The sequence below is a fragment of the Alosa pseudoharengus genome, unplaced genomic scaffold, assembly GCF_046254945.1.
Source record: "Alosa pseudoharengus isolate Yale_2024_CS ecotype anadromous, Long Island Sound unplaced genomic scaffold, YU_APseudo_1.1 YU_APseudo_1.1_scf_15, whole genome shotgun sequence".
Lineage (NCBI taxonomy): Eukaryota > Metazoa > Chordata > Actinopteri > Clupeiformes > Clupeidae > Alosa > Alosa pseudoharengus.
The window spans coordinates 32,644,142-32,664,141 of NW_027468620.1; the positions used below are offsets into that span (position 1 = coordinate 32,644,142).

The 20,000-nt window shown below is 46.2% G+C and overlaps 1 protein-coding gene across 2 annotated transcripts in view; it reads right to left on the reverse strand.

Moving 5' to 3' along the window:
• The window catches only part of LOC143123867 (voltage-gated delayed rectifier potassium channel KCNH1-like), a 125,298-nt gene that overhangs the window by 92,991 nt on the left and 12,307 nt on the right, over positions 1-20,000 (reverse strand). For both annotated transcript variants that reach the window (XM_076285147.1, XM_076285146.1), the window contains exon 6: positions 18,267-18,659. In XM_076285147.1, coding sequence (XP_076141262.1) covers positions 18,267-18,659 — 393 coding nt within the window. The remainder of the gene's footprint in view (positions 1-18,266; positions 18,660-20,000) is intronic.

Sequence of the window (20,000 nt, forward strand, 5' to 3'; positions counted from 1 at the left end):
CTGTTAGCACATGTATCGGTCAGTCCTTTGTGCAGAAGCTGTCAGTTGTCATGGCGTGCCTGCGCTGGATAGATGTCAGTTGTCATGGCGTGTCTGTGCTGGATAGGTGTCAGTTGTCATGGCGTGCTTGTGCTGGATAGGTGTCAGTTGTCATGGTGTGCTTGTGCTGGATAGATGTCAGTTGTCATGGCATGCCTGCGCTGGATAGGTGTCAATTGCCATGGCGTGTCTGTGCTGGATAGCTGTCAGTTGTCATGGCGTCTCTGTGCTGGATAGATGTCAGTTGTCATCGCGTGTCTGTGCTAGATAGGTGTCAGGAACACTGATAAGACCAAAGGCCAGTTAGCAGCAGCACACCTGCAAGCTGCACAGGTAGTGACTGACAAGCTGGAGAAGAAAGACAGGCAGACAGCTACTGAGAAGAACAGAGAGAGAGAGAGAGAGAGAGAGAGAGAGAGAGTGGGGGTGATGGAGAGGGAGGAGATGGAGAGAGAGGGAGAGTGGGGGTGATGGAGAGGGGGGAGAGGGAGAGAGAGAGAGAGAGTGGGGTTGATGGAGAAGGCGAGAGTAAGAGAGAGAGAGAGGCAGTAATAGAGAGCTTGAGAGAAACAGAGGGGGTAATGGAGAGGGGGGAGAGAGATGGAGAGAGAGGGGCAGTGTTGGAGAGGGGAAGATAGAGAGAGAGAGAGAGAGAGAGAGACTTTTTCGACTTTTAAAACCCCTTTTATTGAACCATTGCATGGATCAAAAACCACTTTAAAACACTACAGTATAGCCCCCCCCCCCACCCCCCAGTCCCCATGACATCACCACATAAGTGCCAAGGCCCCATCAATAATGGGAGACCAGACCCTTGTCAGTACACCATTTCTGTGAGAAATGATCCACACTGTCTGAAACTTAAAAAAAAGCATATTCAACCCTAACCCTTGATTCCACCAAAGCTTTAAACATGTCCACAAGGTTGACAATCTGGCCTCCTCCTCCAACCGATTTCCATTCCATATTGCCAGTTTTGCTTGGCCAATCAAGAAGCTCATGAAGGTGCACAGTTCCCTTTTTTTGGAGTATTTAACCCCAAGGATGAACAGTTCTTTTGAAAAAGTGAACCCCAACCTCTGGCCCACTCCCTCCAACAACTGAAAAAGGGACAAAAATTTCAGACAGTCACAAAAAACATCTGAATCGGGTACATTACAGACACTACATAAAGGTGAGAGATCATGCCTGAACTTGATGACAAAGACCTTTGTGGCCATGACACAGTGAAGTACCCGCCACTGAAGGTCCCCAGACCTTTTTGGTATGGGGGGCTTGTCCAGTACCCTCCATGATGGTGACAGATCTTCACTGCCCCCAAAATGACCCCTCCATTTTGTGTCAACCCTCCCCTTAAGCACATTAGCATTAGCAGATTTCACAATGGCATTATACAACATCTTTCTGTCCACTGATGTAAAATGTATATCAAGCATCCCCTTAAAAGAAAGCAGTGTCCCTGTAGAGGCGTATGTGGGGCTTTTGGGGGTAATACGTAAATCCGGAAAGGGGACCTCAAAAGGGCCCCCATCCAGAACATGATTGATGAACCTTAATAGACAGTCAGGAAGACCTGCCTTCAGGCTTCTCAATATGCCCTCCACTACCCTTTCTGACCTGCAGCCCAAAGAGGACACCAGGTCAAGGACAGAGCGCCAGCGTCTATCAGCGAGGTTCAGCAGGTGGCCAAGTGTTGTTATTTTTGCCCCAGTGAAAAGAGACACAATGTTTCTTGATATGTCACCCTCCATTGTCCAGAAAGGATTAAAGAACAAAGGTTCATTGAGGCCATAATGCTCCGAACGTGACACCCTAAAGTGTCCCCAGGCCTCAAAGACTGAGCTATAGAAACTTGTTAACTCAGTTTGAACAGTGGCAGTGTGTGGCACCAGGAACGGCTGTCGATTCAAACGCATCTCAGTCCTGGTTCTCAGCATTGCCAGACCGAAATCCACCCACTGTAGATCAGTCCCGTATAGCAGCTTCTGGGCGGACTGCAGCCTCATTGCCTTAACCTTACTGGCCAGATGGATAAGACCCTGCCCCCCCTCAGCCAGGGGTAAGTAGAGGACTCCTGAAGGTAGCCAATGGTTCCCATCCCAGAAGAAGTTCACAAAGCTTTTCTGTAAGGAGGCGACAAGCTCAGCTGGCAACCCGCAGTCAATCTATGCCACAGCATGGACGCTGCCAAATTATTGACTACCAACACCCGCCCTCTGAACGACAATTGCGGTTGAATCCACTCCCACCTCCGCAACCTCCCTAGCACCTTATCAGCCAGCCCTTCCCAGTTCCTCTGGATGTATTGCTCCGTGCCGAAGAAGACTCCCAGGATCTTAAGCCCGTCCCTGCCCCACTGACAGTGCACGGGTAAGTGTGGCACTGCCACGCCCTGCCACCGCCCTAGCAACAGGGACAGACTCTTCCCCCAGTTCACTCTTGCAGAGGTGCCCCTTTGAAACAGGTCCAGACTGGCCAACACACTCCCTATGTCCCCCTGTGAGCGTATGATAAGTGTAATGTCGTCCGCATAAGCAAGAAGCTTTGTTGTTATTGCGCTCCTTGCAGAAGTCTGAACAGAGAGCCCCTGCAGCCTCTTCCTCAACTGAATCAGCAGAGGCTCTATGGCTATGCTATATAGCAAGCCTGACAGGCTACAGCCCTGCCTGATGCCTCTGCTGACGTTGAAAGGCCTTGTGACCGTCCCATTGACCTTCAGCATGCTGAACACATCTGTATACAGCAGCTTGAGAGAGAGAGAGAGAGAGAGAGAGAGAGAGAGAGAGAGAGAGAGAGAGAGAGAGAGAGAGCTTGGCCCACCCGCCCAGGCAGGGCGTCTCAGTAGCTGTCGCCGTGGGCTGCTCTTCAGCAGGGGTTCCACAGGAAGTCTCCTAGCAGCTCTGCGGCCTGCTGAGAGCTACATCATCAGCAACATTAGGATTCAGAGATGGTGAATAGAATTTGATTGATTAAGAAGTTGTAAGAGCTGCCTGAATGATAATGTCGGTGACTATACTCACAGACATCATATAATTGATACCAAGAAAAGACATTTGCAATTTGATCATTTTTATGCACAGTGGTAAAATGTCATTTTTTGACAATTTTAGCGTTCAGTACATTTCTGATTTGAGGTGTGTGTTTGTCTGTGTGGTAGGTGTGGCTGTTCATACACCTTTTTGCTCACATAAAGTCATGAATTGATGTTTCTGGGCGGCAGGGCAGGCAGCAGCAGTAGCATTTCATGGGAGTGCTTTTTTGCGTGCCCACGGAGTCCAGAGAACTGCCGAGACCTGTACAGGTGCCAGGCTCCTCCAGCTCCTCCGAGTCCAATCGGATGAACTATGGCTGACCTCAGAGTGTGAACACAACTCAACACAGCGCAGCACAGGATACACACAGCCACATCAGAGAAGCAGAAACCAGCAACACGATTCTGACTAATAAGGAACAAAATGGCATTTGAGATATATGATTTATCTCTTCAGGGTAACAATAGCCACTTAGGACACGCTAGCTTTCCTCCCACTCAGTGATGGAGTCATTCTGTAGCACACACAGCAAACACTCATCGCCACCAACGACACATTCATGAGCAGTGACTCAGTCAAAAGCCCCATGGCAACCTGCCATTATAAAACCTCACTATCGAGGGTTCTGCTGAGTGGCAATTGCTATGGTTGCTACCTGCAAGGCGGAAACTAACTAAGTGAAGAAGTGAGTCAACTGGAGATTTGAACACTATCTCAACACAACTGGAGTCAGACACTTAGACTGGAGATTTGAACACTAACTCAACACAACTGGAGTCAGACACTTAGACTGGTTATTTGAACACTAACTCAACACAACTTGTTTTCACAAAAGAGTGGATCCACCGCGCTTCTGCAGCATTACATCTGGTGCATCAGACGAAGAGCGGACCATGTAGATATACTAAAAGTAAAAATTCAGAGCAGCACAGATGTAGTATTAGCTATAAACTTTAATTAAGGTGCACAAAAGGGACTCCCTTTTGTGCACCTTAATTAAAGTTTATAGCTAATACTACATCTGTGCTGCTCCGAATTTTTACTTCTAGTATATCAACACAACTTGTCTTGGGATAAAAAAGAAAGTTCACTTGCTCTACTCCTCCATATCTGCACTTGAACTCTGTAGATTTAAATGATCTGATAGCCATCACAGTTTATCCTAAAAATGATCTATCAACCCTGATCAGGAAATGCCATGAAAGGGGTACAATCTAAAGAATGCACACATCCACGTCCACAAATTTATTTGAGAAGATCCTGAGAAGTTGCTTTGACACAGTTAGTGTGGGTTCTGTCAGTACCGCATGCCAGCCGTCATGGCTGAAGTAAGCAAGGGCATCTTAGTGTGAAACAGCATGTTTTCATCTCACAAACATCATCTTATATGAAAACCAACCTCCAATGGAGTTGCAGTCTGAGCCACTTGACAAGAAGACACTTACTCAAGGCCACAGCTCAAGGGGTCAAGTCCATCTGCATTACAATTGGAGGGGCCATTTGCTTACCAAGAATGTCTTTTGGTGCTAAGAATGAATTACACTGTGTGAAATGGCTGGTTTCGCGATGACTGCTTAGCTTGCTCTTCCCCATCAACATCCATGTCATGCAAGGATGGTGCTGCACTTCTTAGGTTCGACAGCAACCCTTCGGCTGAAGGGTCCATAGACTGACAGCAAACATCTCATGCGTAATGCAGGTAATGATTTGAATTAATCAGGTATTTATGAGCTAATTAATTTAGCGAGATGCTTGTTTGTTTATGATGATGGCTGCGTTAACCTCCTCCACAGATCACAGCTTCATTCAATTTCACCTGATTAATGTCAAGCAGTGCATATTTGAAATTCAGGTGTATGAACCCTTTCAATCTAATTTGTTTATATAAACTTTGAATCCCTCTTACCACGTCACACAATAATAGATAAGAATAGAGTTTTAACACCTTTGTGACATGCTTGGAAGTTGCTTTAAACTGTGCACAGAGTATACTGACACCACTCACAGGGTATATAGACACCACTCACAGTGTATACTGACACCATGCGCAGGGTACTGTATATAGACACAATGCACGGGGTATATTGACTGTTTCAAGAGAGTTCCATTATCAGCATCATAGTTGTTCCCACAAGGCTTCAGTTTTAACATTCCATATGTTATCTTAATGAAGCGGAAGTAGATTGGAAACAAAATAGAACGTTCAAGCATTGTTTTTGTTTTTCTTGTTGAAAGGGTCTATAGACAGACACCATGCACAGGGTAAACTGACAGGGTGATCACCCTTGAAGGTTTAAAGCAACATAGTGTTGTTCTTTTACCTTGAAATAACAGCTTTATGCTCATATTGATGTGACTGTCTAACAATACAGAGAGAATGGAGTATCTGGAATTGTCTAGACGAATTGGGCAAATTCAATTGGCTGCCTTTAAAAGCAGACTTAAACACATTCCCTTTCACTGATCCAAAACTCTAAGAGGCTTTAAATCAAACATAAGCAACCTAAATGAGGGAGGCAAGTTAAGCATAATACACTGTTCACACTGACTCAGCCTGTCAGTGTCAATGTTGCATGTCAAACATGCTCACAAGCTGGCTTCTGCAACAGCTGTGTGCAAATGCGTTTGCCTAACTGTGTGGGCGGTGGCAGTGTAGTAGTTAAGGAGCTGGGCTAGCGTGCAGCAGTCTGAAAGTTGTTGGTTCAATTCCCGGCTTCCACCGTTGTGCCCTTGAACAAGGCACTTAACCCTTAAGTTGCTACGGGGACAATGTGATCCCTTGTAATATAGCTGACATATGTAAGTCACTTTGGTCAAGAAGTGTCTGCTAAATGTAATGTAATGTAATGTAATGTAACTTACAGAGCCTGGTGTGTAGATCACGTGCCTTTGCACAGGTTGGGAAGTCAATATCAGAAGTGATGGTCATCCCAACAAGAAGACTCAGCAGTGCACACTGCATAGCCCCGCATCTGCTGAGACTTCTGTCATCGTTTCCTTTGGACTCAGTTGTTTGTTTTTGTTTGTTTGTTTGTGCTTGTTATTTACCTCACAGCAGTGCTCTCTGTCTTCTGCTAGGCTTTAAAGCAACATATGCAGCTATGTGCACACTTACAACAATTAAATGTTTGCAGCAGATTTGCAGCAAACTTGTGGGTGATTTGTGGGAAACAAATGAGTTCACTAGAAAATATTGCCAGAAGTTTGCCAGTGTTGGCCGCTAGAGGCAAACTTCCAGCAAAGTTCTGGCAACAATGAGAAGTTTGCCACTAGTGGCAAATGTGTTCTCCAGTGATTTTCCGCCACACTTAGCCAATAATGGAAAACCTCCAGTGAACAAACCTCCGGTGACAAAGCTAATTTGCATATGACATTGCTGCAAATTTGCTGCGATATTGCCAAAAGTTAACCGCAACGGTATGCCAGAAACCTAATTTGCATGTGAAAATATGACCTTGCCGCACATTTGCGGCAACTGTTGGCCAGAAACCTGAAATTTCTGTAAGGGAACACTATAACATAGCCCTGCTTTAAAGCAACATACAGTTTATACATACATGTATGCAGCTATGTGCCACTTTTTTGTCATTTGTCATTTGAAGGTATATAGACCCTTTCAAGAGAGTTCCATTATCAGCATCATAGTTGGCCCCACAAGACTTCCTTTTTAACATTCCATATGTTATCTTAATGCAGAGGAAGTAGATTGGGGCCCAAATAGAATGTTCAAGCATTGTTTTTGTTTACCTTGTTGAAAGGGTCCATAGTCTTAGGAAGGACAGGAAAAGGACATCTGTCATGCCCACCTGCTGACCAGGCTTTGCTCTATTCAGTTCCAGGAAAAAGGTCAGAAAAACTGGCAAGGCACTGGCATCAGGAACTTTATCGCCGAAAGACACCAGCAAACAGGCTGGCAAGCTGTTATCAGTGTCTGTGCCAGCGGCGCTTCTGTTGGCGTTTGAATGCCATGTGGGCAGAGATCTCACAAGTTTAAGATCAAAACTCCTCACAGCTGCTTGGATAGCCAACCGTTATGAGACACTTCAATCCACATAAGTCTCTAAGCAGGGAGCTCTTATGCATTTGGCACCAGTGGCTAGACTACAAGTAACTAAGCCAGATTTGGGTAGAACAATCACAGACATCAGCAGACAAACACACACACACACACACACACACGCACACACACACGCACACGCACACACACACACGCGCGCGCACACGCACACACACACGCACACACACACACACACACGCACACACACACGCACACACACACACACACACACGCGCGCGCGCACACACACACACGCACACACACGCACACACACACAGAGGCCCTAGGTGTGTAAAAAATCATTACTTTCAGTCCTAGGTTGTGAGATGTATTGACACCTCAGTGACACCCTAACTAGTAGCGTGTCTATTCTTTAGTGTGGCTTCACTAAAAGGTACTTGATCATACTACACTGATCACACCATCCTTGGATTTAGCTCGATAGGAACTATATTAGCTGTCAAATCACCTAAATTGCCAAGTTAAATGCATTCTCCTACAACAATTTCAAGACGTCACTACCTTTCTTAAAATACATGGACATAAAGCTATCACACTCAAACACGTCATTTAACACACCTGACGCTGGAGACACAGACACAGACACACACACACACACACACACACACACACACACACACACGCAACGCATCCACTGCTAACACCAAACCTCTTTAATATCATCCCATTTTCAACTATTGTCTATGCACAAACTATGCACAATCTCTGCAGGAATGGAATGGAAAGTGACTGGTATTTAGCATACCATTTTATCCAAAGCGACACAGACTTGAAATGGTGGGTTTGGGTCTCAAACCCAGACGGACAGCAACGCATCCACTGCTAACACCAAACCTCTTTTATATCATCCTATTTTCAACTATTGTCTGCACAATGCAAACACTATGGTGTGGTGCACAGGAATACTAAAGACACACAAACAGGTAGCGTTGTTAGTGCGTTGTTAGTGCGTTGTTAGTGTGTTGTCAGTGCGTTGTCAGTGTGTTATTAGTGTGTTGTCAGTGCGTTGTTAGTGCGTTGTTAGTGCATTATTAGTGTGTTGTGTGTAGCAAATGGTCTGCTGCCCCCACATCTGAGTAGCTCTCCATTTCCACCTTCACAGGTGCAGCCACCAGCAGCCTGTCGGCACCCCACATCTGTGATTATGTTATGCTGCACAGTGTCAGAGTCACACACCTGACGCTGGAGACACAGACACAGACACACACACACACACGCAACGCATCCACTGCTAACACCAAACCTCTTTAATATCATCCCATTTTCAACTATTGTCTGCACAATGCAAACACTATGGTGTGGTGCACAGGAATACTAGACACACAAACAGGTAGCATTGCTAGTGCGTTGTTAGTGCGTTATTAGTGCGTTGTCAGTGCATTATTAGTGCGTTGTTAGTGCGTGGTCAGTGCGTTGTTAGTGTGTTATTAGTGCGTTGTTAGTGCGTTGTCAGTGCGTTGTCAGTGCGTTATTAGTGCGTTATTAGTGTGTTGTTAGTGCATTGTTAGTGCGTTGTTAGTGCGTTATTAGTGTGTTGTGTGTAGCAAATGGTCTGCTGCCCCCACATCTGAGTAGCTCTCCATTTCCACCTTCACAGGTGCGGCCACCAGCAGCCTGTCGGCACCCCACATCTGTGATTATGTTATGCAGCACAGTGTCAGAGTCACACACCTGACGCTGGAGACACAGACACAGACACACACACACACACGCAACGCATCCACTGCTAACACCAAACCTCTTTAATATCATCCCATTTTCAACTATTGTCTGCACAATGCAAACACTATGGTGTGGTGCACAGGAATACTAGACACACAAACAGGTAGCATTGCTAGTGCGTTGTTAGTCCGTTGTTAGTGCATTGTCAGTGCGTTGTTAGTGTGTTATTGGTGCGTTGTCAGTGCGTTATTAGTGTGTTGTTAGTGCGTTATTAGTGCATTGTTAGTGCGTTGTTAGTGCGTTGTTAGTGTGTTATTAGTGCGTGGTCAGTGCGTTGTTATTGTGTTATTAGTGTGTTGTCAGTGCATTGTCAGTGCATTATTAGTGCGTTATTAGTGTGTTGTTAGTGCATTGTTAGTGCATTGTTAGTGCGTTATTAGTGTGTTGTGTGTAGCAAATGGCCTGCTGCCCTCACATCTGAGTAGCTCTCCATTTCCACCTTCACAGATGCAGCCACCAGCAGCCTGTCGGCACCCCACATCTGTGATTATGTTATGCTGCACAGTGTCAGAGTCACACACCTGACGCTGGAGACACACACACACACACACACACACACACGCAACGCATCCACTGCTAACACCAAACCTCTTTAATATCATCCCATTTTCAACTATTGTCTGCACAATGCAAACACTATGGTGTGGTGCACAGGAATACTAGACACACAAACAGGTAGCATTGCTAGTGCGTTGTTAGTGCGTTATTAGTGCGTTGTCAGTGCATTATTAGTGCGTTGTTAGTGCGTGGTCAGTGCGTTGTTAGTGTGTTATTAGTGCGTTGTTAGTGCGTTGTCAGTGCGTTGTCAGTGCGTTATTAGTGCGTTATTAGTGTGTTGTTAGTGCATTGTTAGTGCGTTGTTAGTGCGTTATTAGTGTGTTGTGTGTAGCAAATGGTCTGCTGCCCCCACATCTGAGTAGCTCTCCATTTCCACCTTCACAGGTGCGGCCACCAGCAGCCTGTCGGCACCCCACATCTGTGATTATGTTATGCAGCACAGTGTCAGAGTCACACACCTGACGCTGGAGACACAGACACAGACACACACACACACACGCAACGCATCCACTGCTAACACCAAACCTCTTTAATATCATCCCATTTTCAACTATTGTCTGCACAATGCAAACACTATGGTGTGGTGCACAGGAATACTAGACACACAAACAGGTAGCATTGCTAGTGCGTTGTTAGTCCGTTGTTAGTGCATTGTCAGTGCGTTGTTAGTGTGTTATTGGTGCGTTGTCAGTGCGTTATTAGTGTGTTGTTAGTGCGTTATTAGTGCATTGTTAGTGCGTTGTTAGTGCGTTGTTAGTGTGTTATTAGTGCGTGGTCAGTGCGTTGTTATTGTGTTATTAGTGTGTTGTCAGTGCATTGTCAGTGCATTATTAGTGCGTTATTAGTGTGTTGTTAGTGCATTGTTAGTGCATTGTTAGTGCGTTATTAGTGTGTTGTGTGTAGCAAATGGCCTGCTGCCCTCACATCTGAGTAGCTCTCCATTTCCACCTTCACAGATGCAGCCACCAGCAGCCTGTCGGCACCCCACATCTGTGATTATGTTATGCTGCACAGTGTCAGAGTCACACACCTGACGCTGGAGACACACACACACACACACACACACTCACACACACTCACATTACATATACATTTATACACTTCTCACAATCACACGCACTGTTCCCCACTGATCCCCAGAACACCTAATGCAACACACACACACACACACACACACACACACACACACATATACACACACACACACACACACACACACACACACACATACACACACACACACACACACACTGCTCCCCTCTGCCCTGCGCTACTCTGCTGGGCTGGGTTCGAAGCCAGCAAGGCAGCCTGTGCTCAGCCCTGATAGAGCCTTGGACCTAATCAAAGGAAATTAGTGCTGACAACTCCACTGAAAAGCCAGGCGCCCAGGGGCTACATGAAAGCTGGGAGCTGGGTGGGCCTGTGTGTGTGTGTGTGTGTGTGTGTGTGTGTGTGTGTGTGTGCGTGTGTGCGTGCGTGTGCGTGTGCGTGCGTGTGTTTGTTTGTGTGTCTGTGTGTGTATGGGTTTGCAAGTCTGTGTACGAACAACATAGTGTTCCCATTTGTGTACAGTATAGAAGAATGTATTTTATGTAAATATACGGCATATAGAAAAATAGAAAAATGACAGCTGATACACAGAGACATGAAAAATGAGTAGACCTCTGTGGTATACGCATCTCTGAATTATTTACTAGATTAGTCTATGATCATCCCTGTGGACAGTTTCCATTCCAAATCCTGTCAAAAGGACCCTGCTGTTTTTACAGGTTTCACTGAGGATATGAATCAAGCGTGAAATTAAAATTCAGTCGTGAAGTTAAAATGTGTACTGTGTGTGTGTGAGTGCGTGCGTGTGTGAGTGCGTGCGTGCGTGCGTGCGTGCGTGTGTGTGTGTGTGTGTGTGTACTGTGTCACATCCATGCACATAAATGTCTATGCGCTGTATGCTTTTCGACCGTGTGTGTGTGTGTGTGTGTGTGTGTGTGTGTGTGTGTGTGTGTGTGTGTGTGTGTGTGTGTGTGTGTGTGCGTGCGTGTGTGTGTGTGTGTGCGTGTATGCTTTTCGACCGTGTGTGAAAACGTGGCTGCTGATATAGGGGGTAAATGCCAGTGTCCCTCTGGACCGACTTCGCCCTCTGTCTTGATGAGACAGGTGTGCAGACACCAGAGCTATCCTGGCATTTTTCACAGCCGAATTCTCCTCCCTGACATTGATCTGCGGACGCAGGAGATGCAGGCGGGTAGCTTTGCTTAAGGCATTAGGCTCGAAGAGATTGATTGTGATGGAAACTTTAGAAGAGTTCGGCCTCAGCTGAAACCAGCTGGCTGTGCTGCTGACTATCGATCACAGACAAATCTATACGTCTCACATTCAACCATTACACATGCACGCACACACACACACACACACACACACACACACACACACACCACACATACACACACACACACACACACACACACACACACACTCACACACACATGCTCATACACACACTCACTAATGCATATCCACACACAAAGACAGACCCATATGGTACTGATAGTCGGAGGGAGAAAGAGAGAGGGGGTGTAAGCCAAATGTCTACCTGCAAGAGCCAAGATCGTAATAGAAACACTCTTAATTTCTAATTTGCACGTAATTGAATTCACTCAATTGGCCTTCACAATTGTATTATTATTCACATACCCCTGTGATTCATTGTGTTAACAACAGTTTTTAAGTAAATTGTTCCGTTTTGGTCTTCAGCCATGACTGAAGGTCAAAACCTGAATAATCATACAAACGATTACAATAGCGAATTGATTCATATTAAAATATAATGAAATAAAGATAGATTAAATCTACTCATTAAGAACTGTTGATCGCATTATTCGACCACTAAAGTGAAAACAATTAGCTGGCTAATTAATTACATGCGTCTCCCACACACACCCAGGTGGACACTGCCCAGATGAATGGATGTTCTATACAAACCCACAGACCCACAGGAGAGAGAGCGCGAAGCCGCAGTGTGTCAGCCTGGTCATTGGCTGCTGTGGGATTGTGGGATTTCCCTGGTGGGTCGATGTGAGCATTATACTCTCAACGTTTTACTGCTAAGCCTTTTCCATCTGGGCCTCTGCAGCCTAGGACTATGCCCAGGAACCTTATCCCACACAATTTTGAGTTTTTGAACATTCTAACAAAAGATTCCATTCAGCAACAAAACAAGTCTAAAATTCCACGTTGAATTTAATGAATGTTCTAGAACGTTCACTTTCCACACCGTCACAGCAGGACCAGATAACTTTCTACAGAACAAAGAAAACAGATGATGTCACATCCTGCATCTCCACCCGAGGGTTTATTTCATGGTCCTGCTGTGTCTGACCCTTTATACAAACTGGTGATGGCTATTATTGTTTTGCTGCCCATGTGCCTCTGTGTGCGCATGCATGCTCCTTGTACAGTAATTATCAACACCAGCTGGATCAATGGCAACATCACAATGATAAATAATCATGTCAATAATGGAAGCGCTGTTGTGACTTTTAACCCCACAGAGGGATCCAATCTGACCACAAACAGCTGGAGACCTTCAGGGGAGAAATAAGACACAGGTCGATCGCGAAAAAGATGTCCTCTATCCTCTCATTAATGCCCTTTTCACTTTTAAGGCTCTAACTGTACACCTGTGTGTGTGTGTGTGTGTGTGTGCGTGTACGCCTGTTGTCACAGTGTGGTTCCTGCAGCCTGGGAGCCTGTTCCCAGTGCCCGCTGTAGATTCAAATGAGAGCCCTGAGTGTGATTCAAATTAGGGCACCTGTACCATCAGACCACTGCTAAATTATACACACTAATTCACAGAATTAGTGTCACAGAGGCTGCATTGTATTATCTTCTTTTATTTAGGCCTTTCACATCCTTAAACAACAGCCATGGGATGAGGGGCACAGAGCTGTCAATCCCTTTTAATTGAATTAGCAGCACTGATGCCTACTGGGTGCACTTCATTTACTCAAGGCCCTTTTAGGCGCGTTAGCATCGCTAACTCTATCTCCTCCTGAGGGAGCTTATTCGATACAGTGCAGTGGCTGAGGAAGTAACAGGCTAAAGCTGTTAGCATCTCCCCCAGAGAGCCCTGAAGTAAATTGTGGCCACTAGGCTGGCGGAAGAGGAGGCTTCTGAGGGTATAATGTGCGCAGCGCTAGGCTAGGCTGGCAGAAGGAGGAGGCTGCTGAGGGTAGAATGTGTGCAGCGCTAGGCTAGGCTAGGCTGGCAGAAGGAGGAAGATAGCCTGACGAGCCAGACCCACATTAAAATGTAGGGTCTGGGCACTCACCGTTTGCAGTGCTCAATCCGAGGGGCGGGATAATCGGTTGTCTTTCAAATTCTCTCTGCACGCAATAGGACAGCGCTATGAGTCCCATGCGTTTCCCACCAGCGGAGATAGTTGGCTAGTTCAAACTTTTGCCAACTTAATAAAAGCTTAACTCGTGTCACACTGTTTGCGAACAGCAACATCCATCTTATTTGTTTTCAAGTAGCAGGGAATTCAAGCCAAACCGTTGCAACTCTGCCATCAATCATTATGTTATGTATTTGTTGCAACACCCCAATTCAGTCCATTGGCAGACGTAATAGAACGCTGTGCAGTGATCTGACTTGTGTCTTAAAGATGGCGCCCATGATTTCAGTTGTCGGAACTCTCTCTATATACGGCTCTGGGCTAGGCTAGGCTGGCAGAAGGAGGAGGTGGCTGCTGAGGGGAGAATGTGCGCAGCGCTAGGCTAGGCTAGGCTGGCAGAAGGAGGAGGTGGCTGCTGAGGGGAGAATGTGCGCAGCGCTAGGCTAGGCTAGGCTGGCAGAAGGAGGAGGTGGCTGCTGAGGGGAGAATGTGCGCAGCGCTAGGCTAGGCTAGGCTGGCAGAAGGAGGAGGTGGCTGCTGAGGGGAGAATGTGCGCAGCGCTAGGCTAGGCTAGGCTGGCAGAAGGAGGAGGTGGCTTCTGAGGGGAGAATGTGCGCAGCGCTAGGCTAGGCTAGGCTGGCAGAAGGAGGAGGTGGCTGCTGAGGGGAGAATGTGCGCAGCGCTAGGCTAGGCTGGCTTCCACCGTCATCCTCTCCTCAGGGAGCTCATTTAAACAGGAGCCGTCACAAATCCCTGCACACACAATTAAACCAGATGTCTGGAAAAAGCGTTGGAATAGAACGCTGTCAACCTTCTGAAACAAGTGTGTGTGTGTGTGTGTGTGTGTGTGTCGGTGGGGAGGTGGTTGTAGGGGTGGAGGAGGTAGGGGCACTGAATCCTTCTCCTCCTTTTTTCTCTTCCTCCTCCTCTTTTTCCACCATCTTAACCTCTTTCCCTTCCTTGCCTTGTTTCCCTTGTCCCTAAACTCACGGTTACCCACCATGTCCCTAAACTCACGGTTACCCACCATGTCCCTAAACTCACGGTTACCCACTCTGTCTCTTCTTACTGTGATTCAGTGCTCCTGTGGGTTTAAAAGCACATTATACTAGAGGGACACAGATCTCATCATATCATCACACACAACCCCTCCATAAACGCACGCACACACACACACACACACACACACACACACACACACACACACTTCAATTCTTTATTTGGATTAGAAGATAAGCATATATAATGGCATAATCCAAATGTGATTGAAAGGTGTACAACAGCAGCCAATATCCAGTCCATTATGCACATTAGGGGTAAAGGTGGCACCTACGCCTCCATATGTAGAGGCTACCAATTACTGCTGATACAGAGCAATATCTTGTCAGTTTCTTGGCCTTGTTCTTATGTAGTCCGCAGATCTGCAGGCCTCTTACACACATCTTGTGCACATGGCCTAAACTACCAAAAATGAGGGCAATGATTTTACAGGAGTAGCCAGAGTTATTGAAAACATTGTACCATGGTTGATATTTTAACATAAACATATATGGATGTAGTCCAATAGACTTCAGTGGACTTCAGTGGTGGATTCAGCAGGGCTCTTTGTCTCCCAGGATACTGATAGATAGTGGTGTCTGTGGCCTATCTAAGAGGCTCCATCTAAAAGCAAGGAAGCCACAGGGACAAAGACAGCGATTAACCCCACAGATCCACAGGCTGGTGCACCGCCACTAACACCGCTGTTACTTCACTGCACAGAGATGGCAGCCAGCCTGGTACCTTATTACGGAGGAGAGAAAGGGGAGGAGGGGGGGGGGGTGTTATGGGAAAGTCTGTGAGAAAGAGATATTTTTGTATTTTTGAGAGAGCGCAAAAGAGAGTCTGGGAGAGAATGAGTGAGCGAGAGTGAAAGTGAGAAAGTGTGTTTGTGTGTGTGTGTGTGTGTGTGTGTGTGTGTGTGTGTGTGGGAGAGAGAGAGAGAGAGAATAATTTTCTGAAATCTCAGTGTGTGTGTGTGTATGTGTGTATGTGTGTGTTTCCACCTGTGAGGAGAGCAGCTCTTGGCTTGGCTCAGCTTCTCTCTCAGGTGGAGGGGCTGTGACTGTGTGGGGATCAAAGGCTATAGCCAAAGCCCCCATCTCGCCTCTGACTCACACACAGGTGCATGCTCTCTCAAACACACACACACACACACACACACACATACACACACACAGACACACATACACACACAGGTGTATGCACACAACGCTTCACACACACATACAGCCAGACATATGCATATACTACTACACACCCTTACACAGAGTGCACACCCACACACATACACACACACACAGGGCTATGGCTATACAGAAAGAGAGAGCTGCACACACCACAGACCTTCCCAAAGTAAAAAGAAGACGTAGCAGACATCAGTATAAGAGCCCCCTATTCACTCACACACAAACACACACACACACACACACACTCACACACACACACACACACACACACGCACACGCACACACGCACACGCACACACACACATGCACACAGTGGCATGCACACGTAGCAGACATCAGTATAAGAGCCCCCTATTCACTCACACACTGACACACACACACACACACACACACACATTCACACACACACACACACACACACGCACACACGCACACACACACACACACACACATGTGGCAGACATCAGTACAGCAGCCCTATTCACTGATCCTCTTCAAGGCTGGGCTTAAGCGACACCATTGAGACTCATGAGAAATACAGTCTCACATTCTGAGCAGAAATACATCAAACAAACAGGAAGATCTGGAAGAAGACGGAGTGTGGCTCTGGAGCAGGCTGTGCTTGATAAAAATGACAGGCACTTACACCAAAGGTAAAACGGGCGGTGGTAGCTTAATAGCTAAAGAGCTGGGTTAGCATGCAGTGGCCAGAAGAGTTGTGGGTTCAATGCCCGGCTGCCATCGTTGTGCCCGTGAGCAAGGCATTTAACCCCAAATCGCTCTTGGGTGACTAGCCCTTGTAATAGTTCACATATGTAAGTCGCTTTGTACAAAAACGTCAACCAAAGTGAAAAAATGAATAAGTAAAATAGGCCTCAATGAGCAGTAATTAAGACAGTTTCCCCCTTATACTGCCGTGTCCAATCATACTGATTAAACACTCGCAGCGTTACCCAGAATGCTCTTGGATAACCTGCTCTGGGTTTCTGTGGGGTGAACAAGAGCATCTCCGCCATAAGTCAGCAGGTGACAAACACGGAGCGTTCTGTGCCTCGTTGATCTACTTATGCTGCGCACACAGACGGAGCTCTTCTCTCCCTGTCGCTCGGAGTGTGTGAGCGTGTGTGTGTTTAAGCAGGGAGAGAAAGAGAGAGAGAGAAAGAGGTGTTAAATAGTTTCCAGTGTCGCTTCTGTGAACTAAGTATCTCTTTCCATTGGCTCTGAAAACAGTAATATTTACTGCCAGTTTATCGTTGAGGCTTACAGAAATATGCCTGTGCTCTATACAGCCGGAGAAAGTGTGGGTGTGTGTTTGAGAGATAGAGAGAGAGAGAAGAGTAAAAGAGACAGAGAGAGAAAAACGAGAGAGAGAGAGAGAGAGACCTTGTTCGTTTGAAAATGAGCAGTTCGTTTGCTGAGCAGTTGTAAACTCCTGGGTCTATTTCAGAGTGAGAAAATGAAGGGCCCTTTTAAACCCTCCATTAATCAATAAGGTAAAACAGAGATTTATGGCCTGCCAAACTAGGCCTGACGTTCAGTAATATGCACTCTTACCAAATGGTGTGTGTGTGTGTGTGTGTGTGTGTGTGTGTGTGTGTGTGTGTGTGTTTATGTTTGTGTGTGTGTGTGTGTGTGTGTGTGTATCTGTATTTGTGGAATGCATAGAGAAAGTAAAGGGCTAAGACAGGTTAAGTTACACAAAGTAAAAATGCCATGTTTTTGTCCTTAGATCCCACCAGGTCATGAATCATATCTATGTAAATGTAAATGTAAGGCAGGTTTGTAGGCCAAGTATATAATTGCCTATACAAGGAATTTGGACTCTGCATTTATCCCATCCGTGAATAAGTGAACACACAGAGCACACAGTGAACACAAAGTGGGGTGAAGCACACAATCAGCACACAGTGAGGTGAAGCACACACTAATCCCGGAGCAGTGAGGTGCCTTGCTACAGCGGCACTCGGGGAGCAGTGAGGGGTTAGGTGCCTTGCTCAAGGGCACTTCAGTCGTGGATGTGGGCATGGGAGATCAGTGCTAAAACCACTTACCCCGCCCACATTTTTCCTACTGGTCGGGAATCGAACCAGCAACCCTTCGGTTTCAAGCCCGGAGCCCTAACCAGTAGGCCACGGATGCCCCTATCCAAACTCAAAGACTTCATGTCTGTCACTCCCCCCCTCTCCATAACACACACAAAAACAATCGCCACTGACCTCGTCCACGTTCTCGAAAGCGTTGATGACGTCGTAGGGCAGGCAGGAGAGCAGGTCGATGACGAACCACGTCTTCAGGTAGTTCATGCGGATGAGCTTGGGGTCGGAGATGACCTCGCCCGCCGGACCCACGAACGTGGTGTGGAAGTTGAGCACGATGTCCACCAGGAAGATGACGTCCACGATGCTGTCCACCACCAGCCAGGTGACGTTGTTCTGCTTGGTCTTGAAGGAGACGTTGTAAGGCACCATGATGGCCGTGTAGAAGGTGAGGATGAGGATGACCCAGTCCCACGTGGTCTTGAAGGCGCAGTAGTGCAGGATGATGTGCGGCGGCGTCTTGGGCGTCTCTTGCTTGTACTGGGGCAAGATGTCCGAACCCAACTGCAGCACCTGGACACGGCACAAGGAGAGAGAGAGAGAGAAAGACAGGGAGGAAGAGAGAGAGAGAGGGAGAGAGAGAGAATATGTGTTTTGAATACCCAAAAGGGGCCAGTAAAAGGATTGTCCCCCTTCCATTCACATTCTAGCATACATACACACATACACACACACATACATACAAACACACACACACACACACAAACACATATGTGCCATGTTTGTTGGTGTAGGAGGGACAGAGGGGGTCTGACAGTATTTATCAGTGCAACCACTAGGGTTGGGTATCGTTTGGGTTTTATCCGATACCGGTGCTAAAACGATACTTTTAAAACGGTGCCGGTGTCGAAACGGTGCCTGAACCGGTACTTTGTTTTTAAAATATTTTAAATTAAAATGGTCTAAAGCATGAATTGCTTTTTTTTATTGATGAGACAAATTTGAACATGAAATTTAACTGTTATATTCAATTTACTATCAATATCTCATTGCCCCTATGAATAATACATTTAAATGTTAAAACAGCTTGCCATGCATGCACACACAATGGTAAGCTCTGCTTTCAAGTTTACCCAGTGTAGGCGGTTTGCCATAAGGTATGTTAAAACCGCTTGCCATAAAACTGGCAGGTCATGGACAAAGGCATTTGCAAGCAAGCTAATCTAACAGGGACTCTACTTTCCAGTTAATTCAGTGTGTTGCCAAATGCTTCAAGAAATTGTATGTCTTAACCCATAACACGCAGTAGTTTTGAACATGTTAGGCTACATGTCGGTGTTGAAGTGTTAAGATTCCCAGCAGAAGGCATTTTAACTATGGCTATGCGCTAACACCAGTCAGCTGAGTTTAATTAGCGATAACGTACGGAGATGGTTTCGTAGCCTCTTGGACAGCTCAGTGACATCAGGTATGTAACCTACATATTTGTTTTTGCCAGCTAACTTTTAACATGATCTTCATATTCATTGTGATGCTATATGGACCTCATGCACATGAAAGATTAATATCATGCCATTATGTTGTTTAACACACCGTGAAATAACGTTTTCACCTTACAACTTTGCTGATAACATTTCAAATAAATGTCAGTTAGCGCATTAGCAAGGATATTGTGTAACGTATAGGCTAGGCTAGCCTACTGTTGATGTTGTTTCATAGCCTTTTGCTTGTGTGCAGTTAGGCCCACTGCTAGATTTTGACAGGAGCTCGCGATATCGCTTTAAAGTAAGCTACTTGGGCTCACGCAAGCTGTCAAACACTGTCCACTCATGTGGTGCACCCCTCTGGTTTATACATCCAGTGTTTATCATCTAACTGTATCTGGATGTGTTGCTATCAGAGCAAGACATGCAG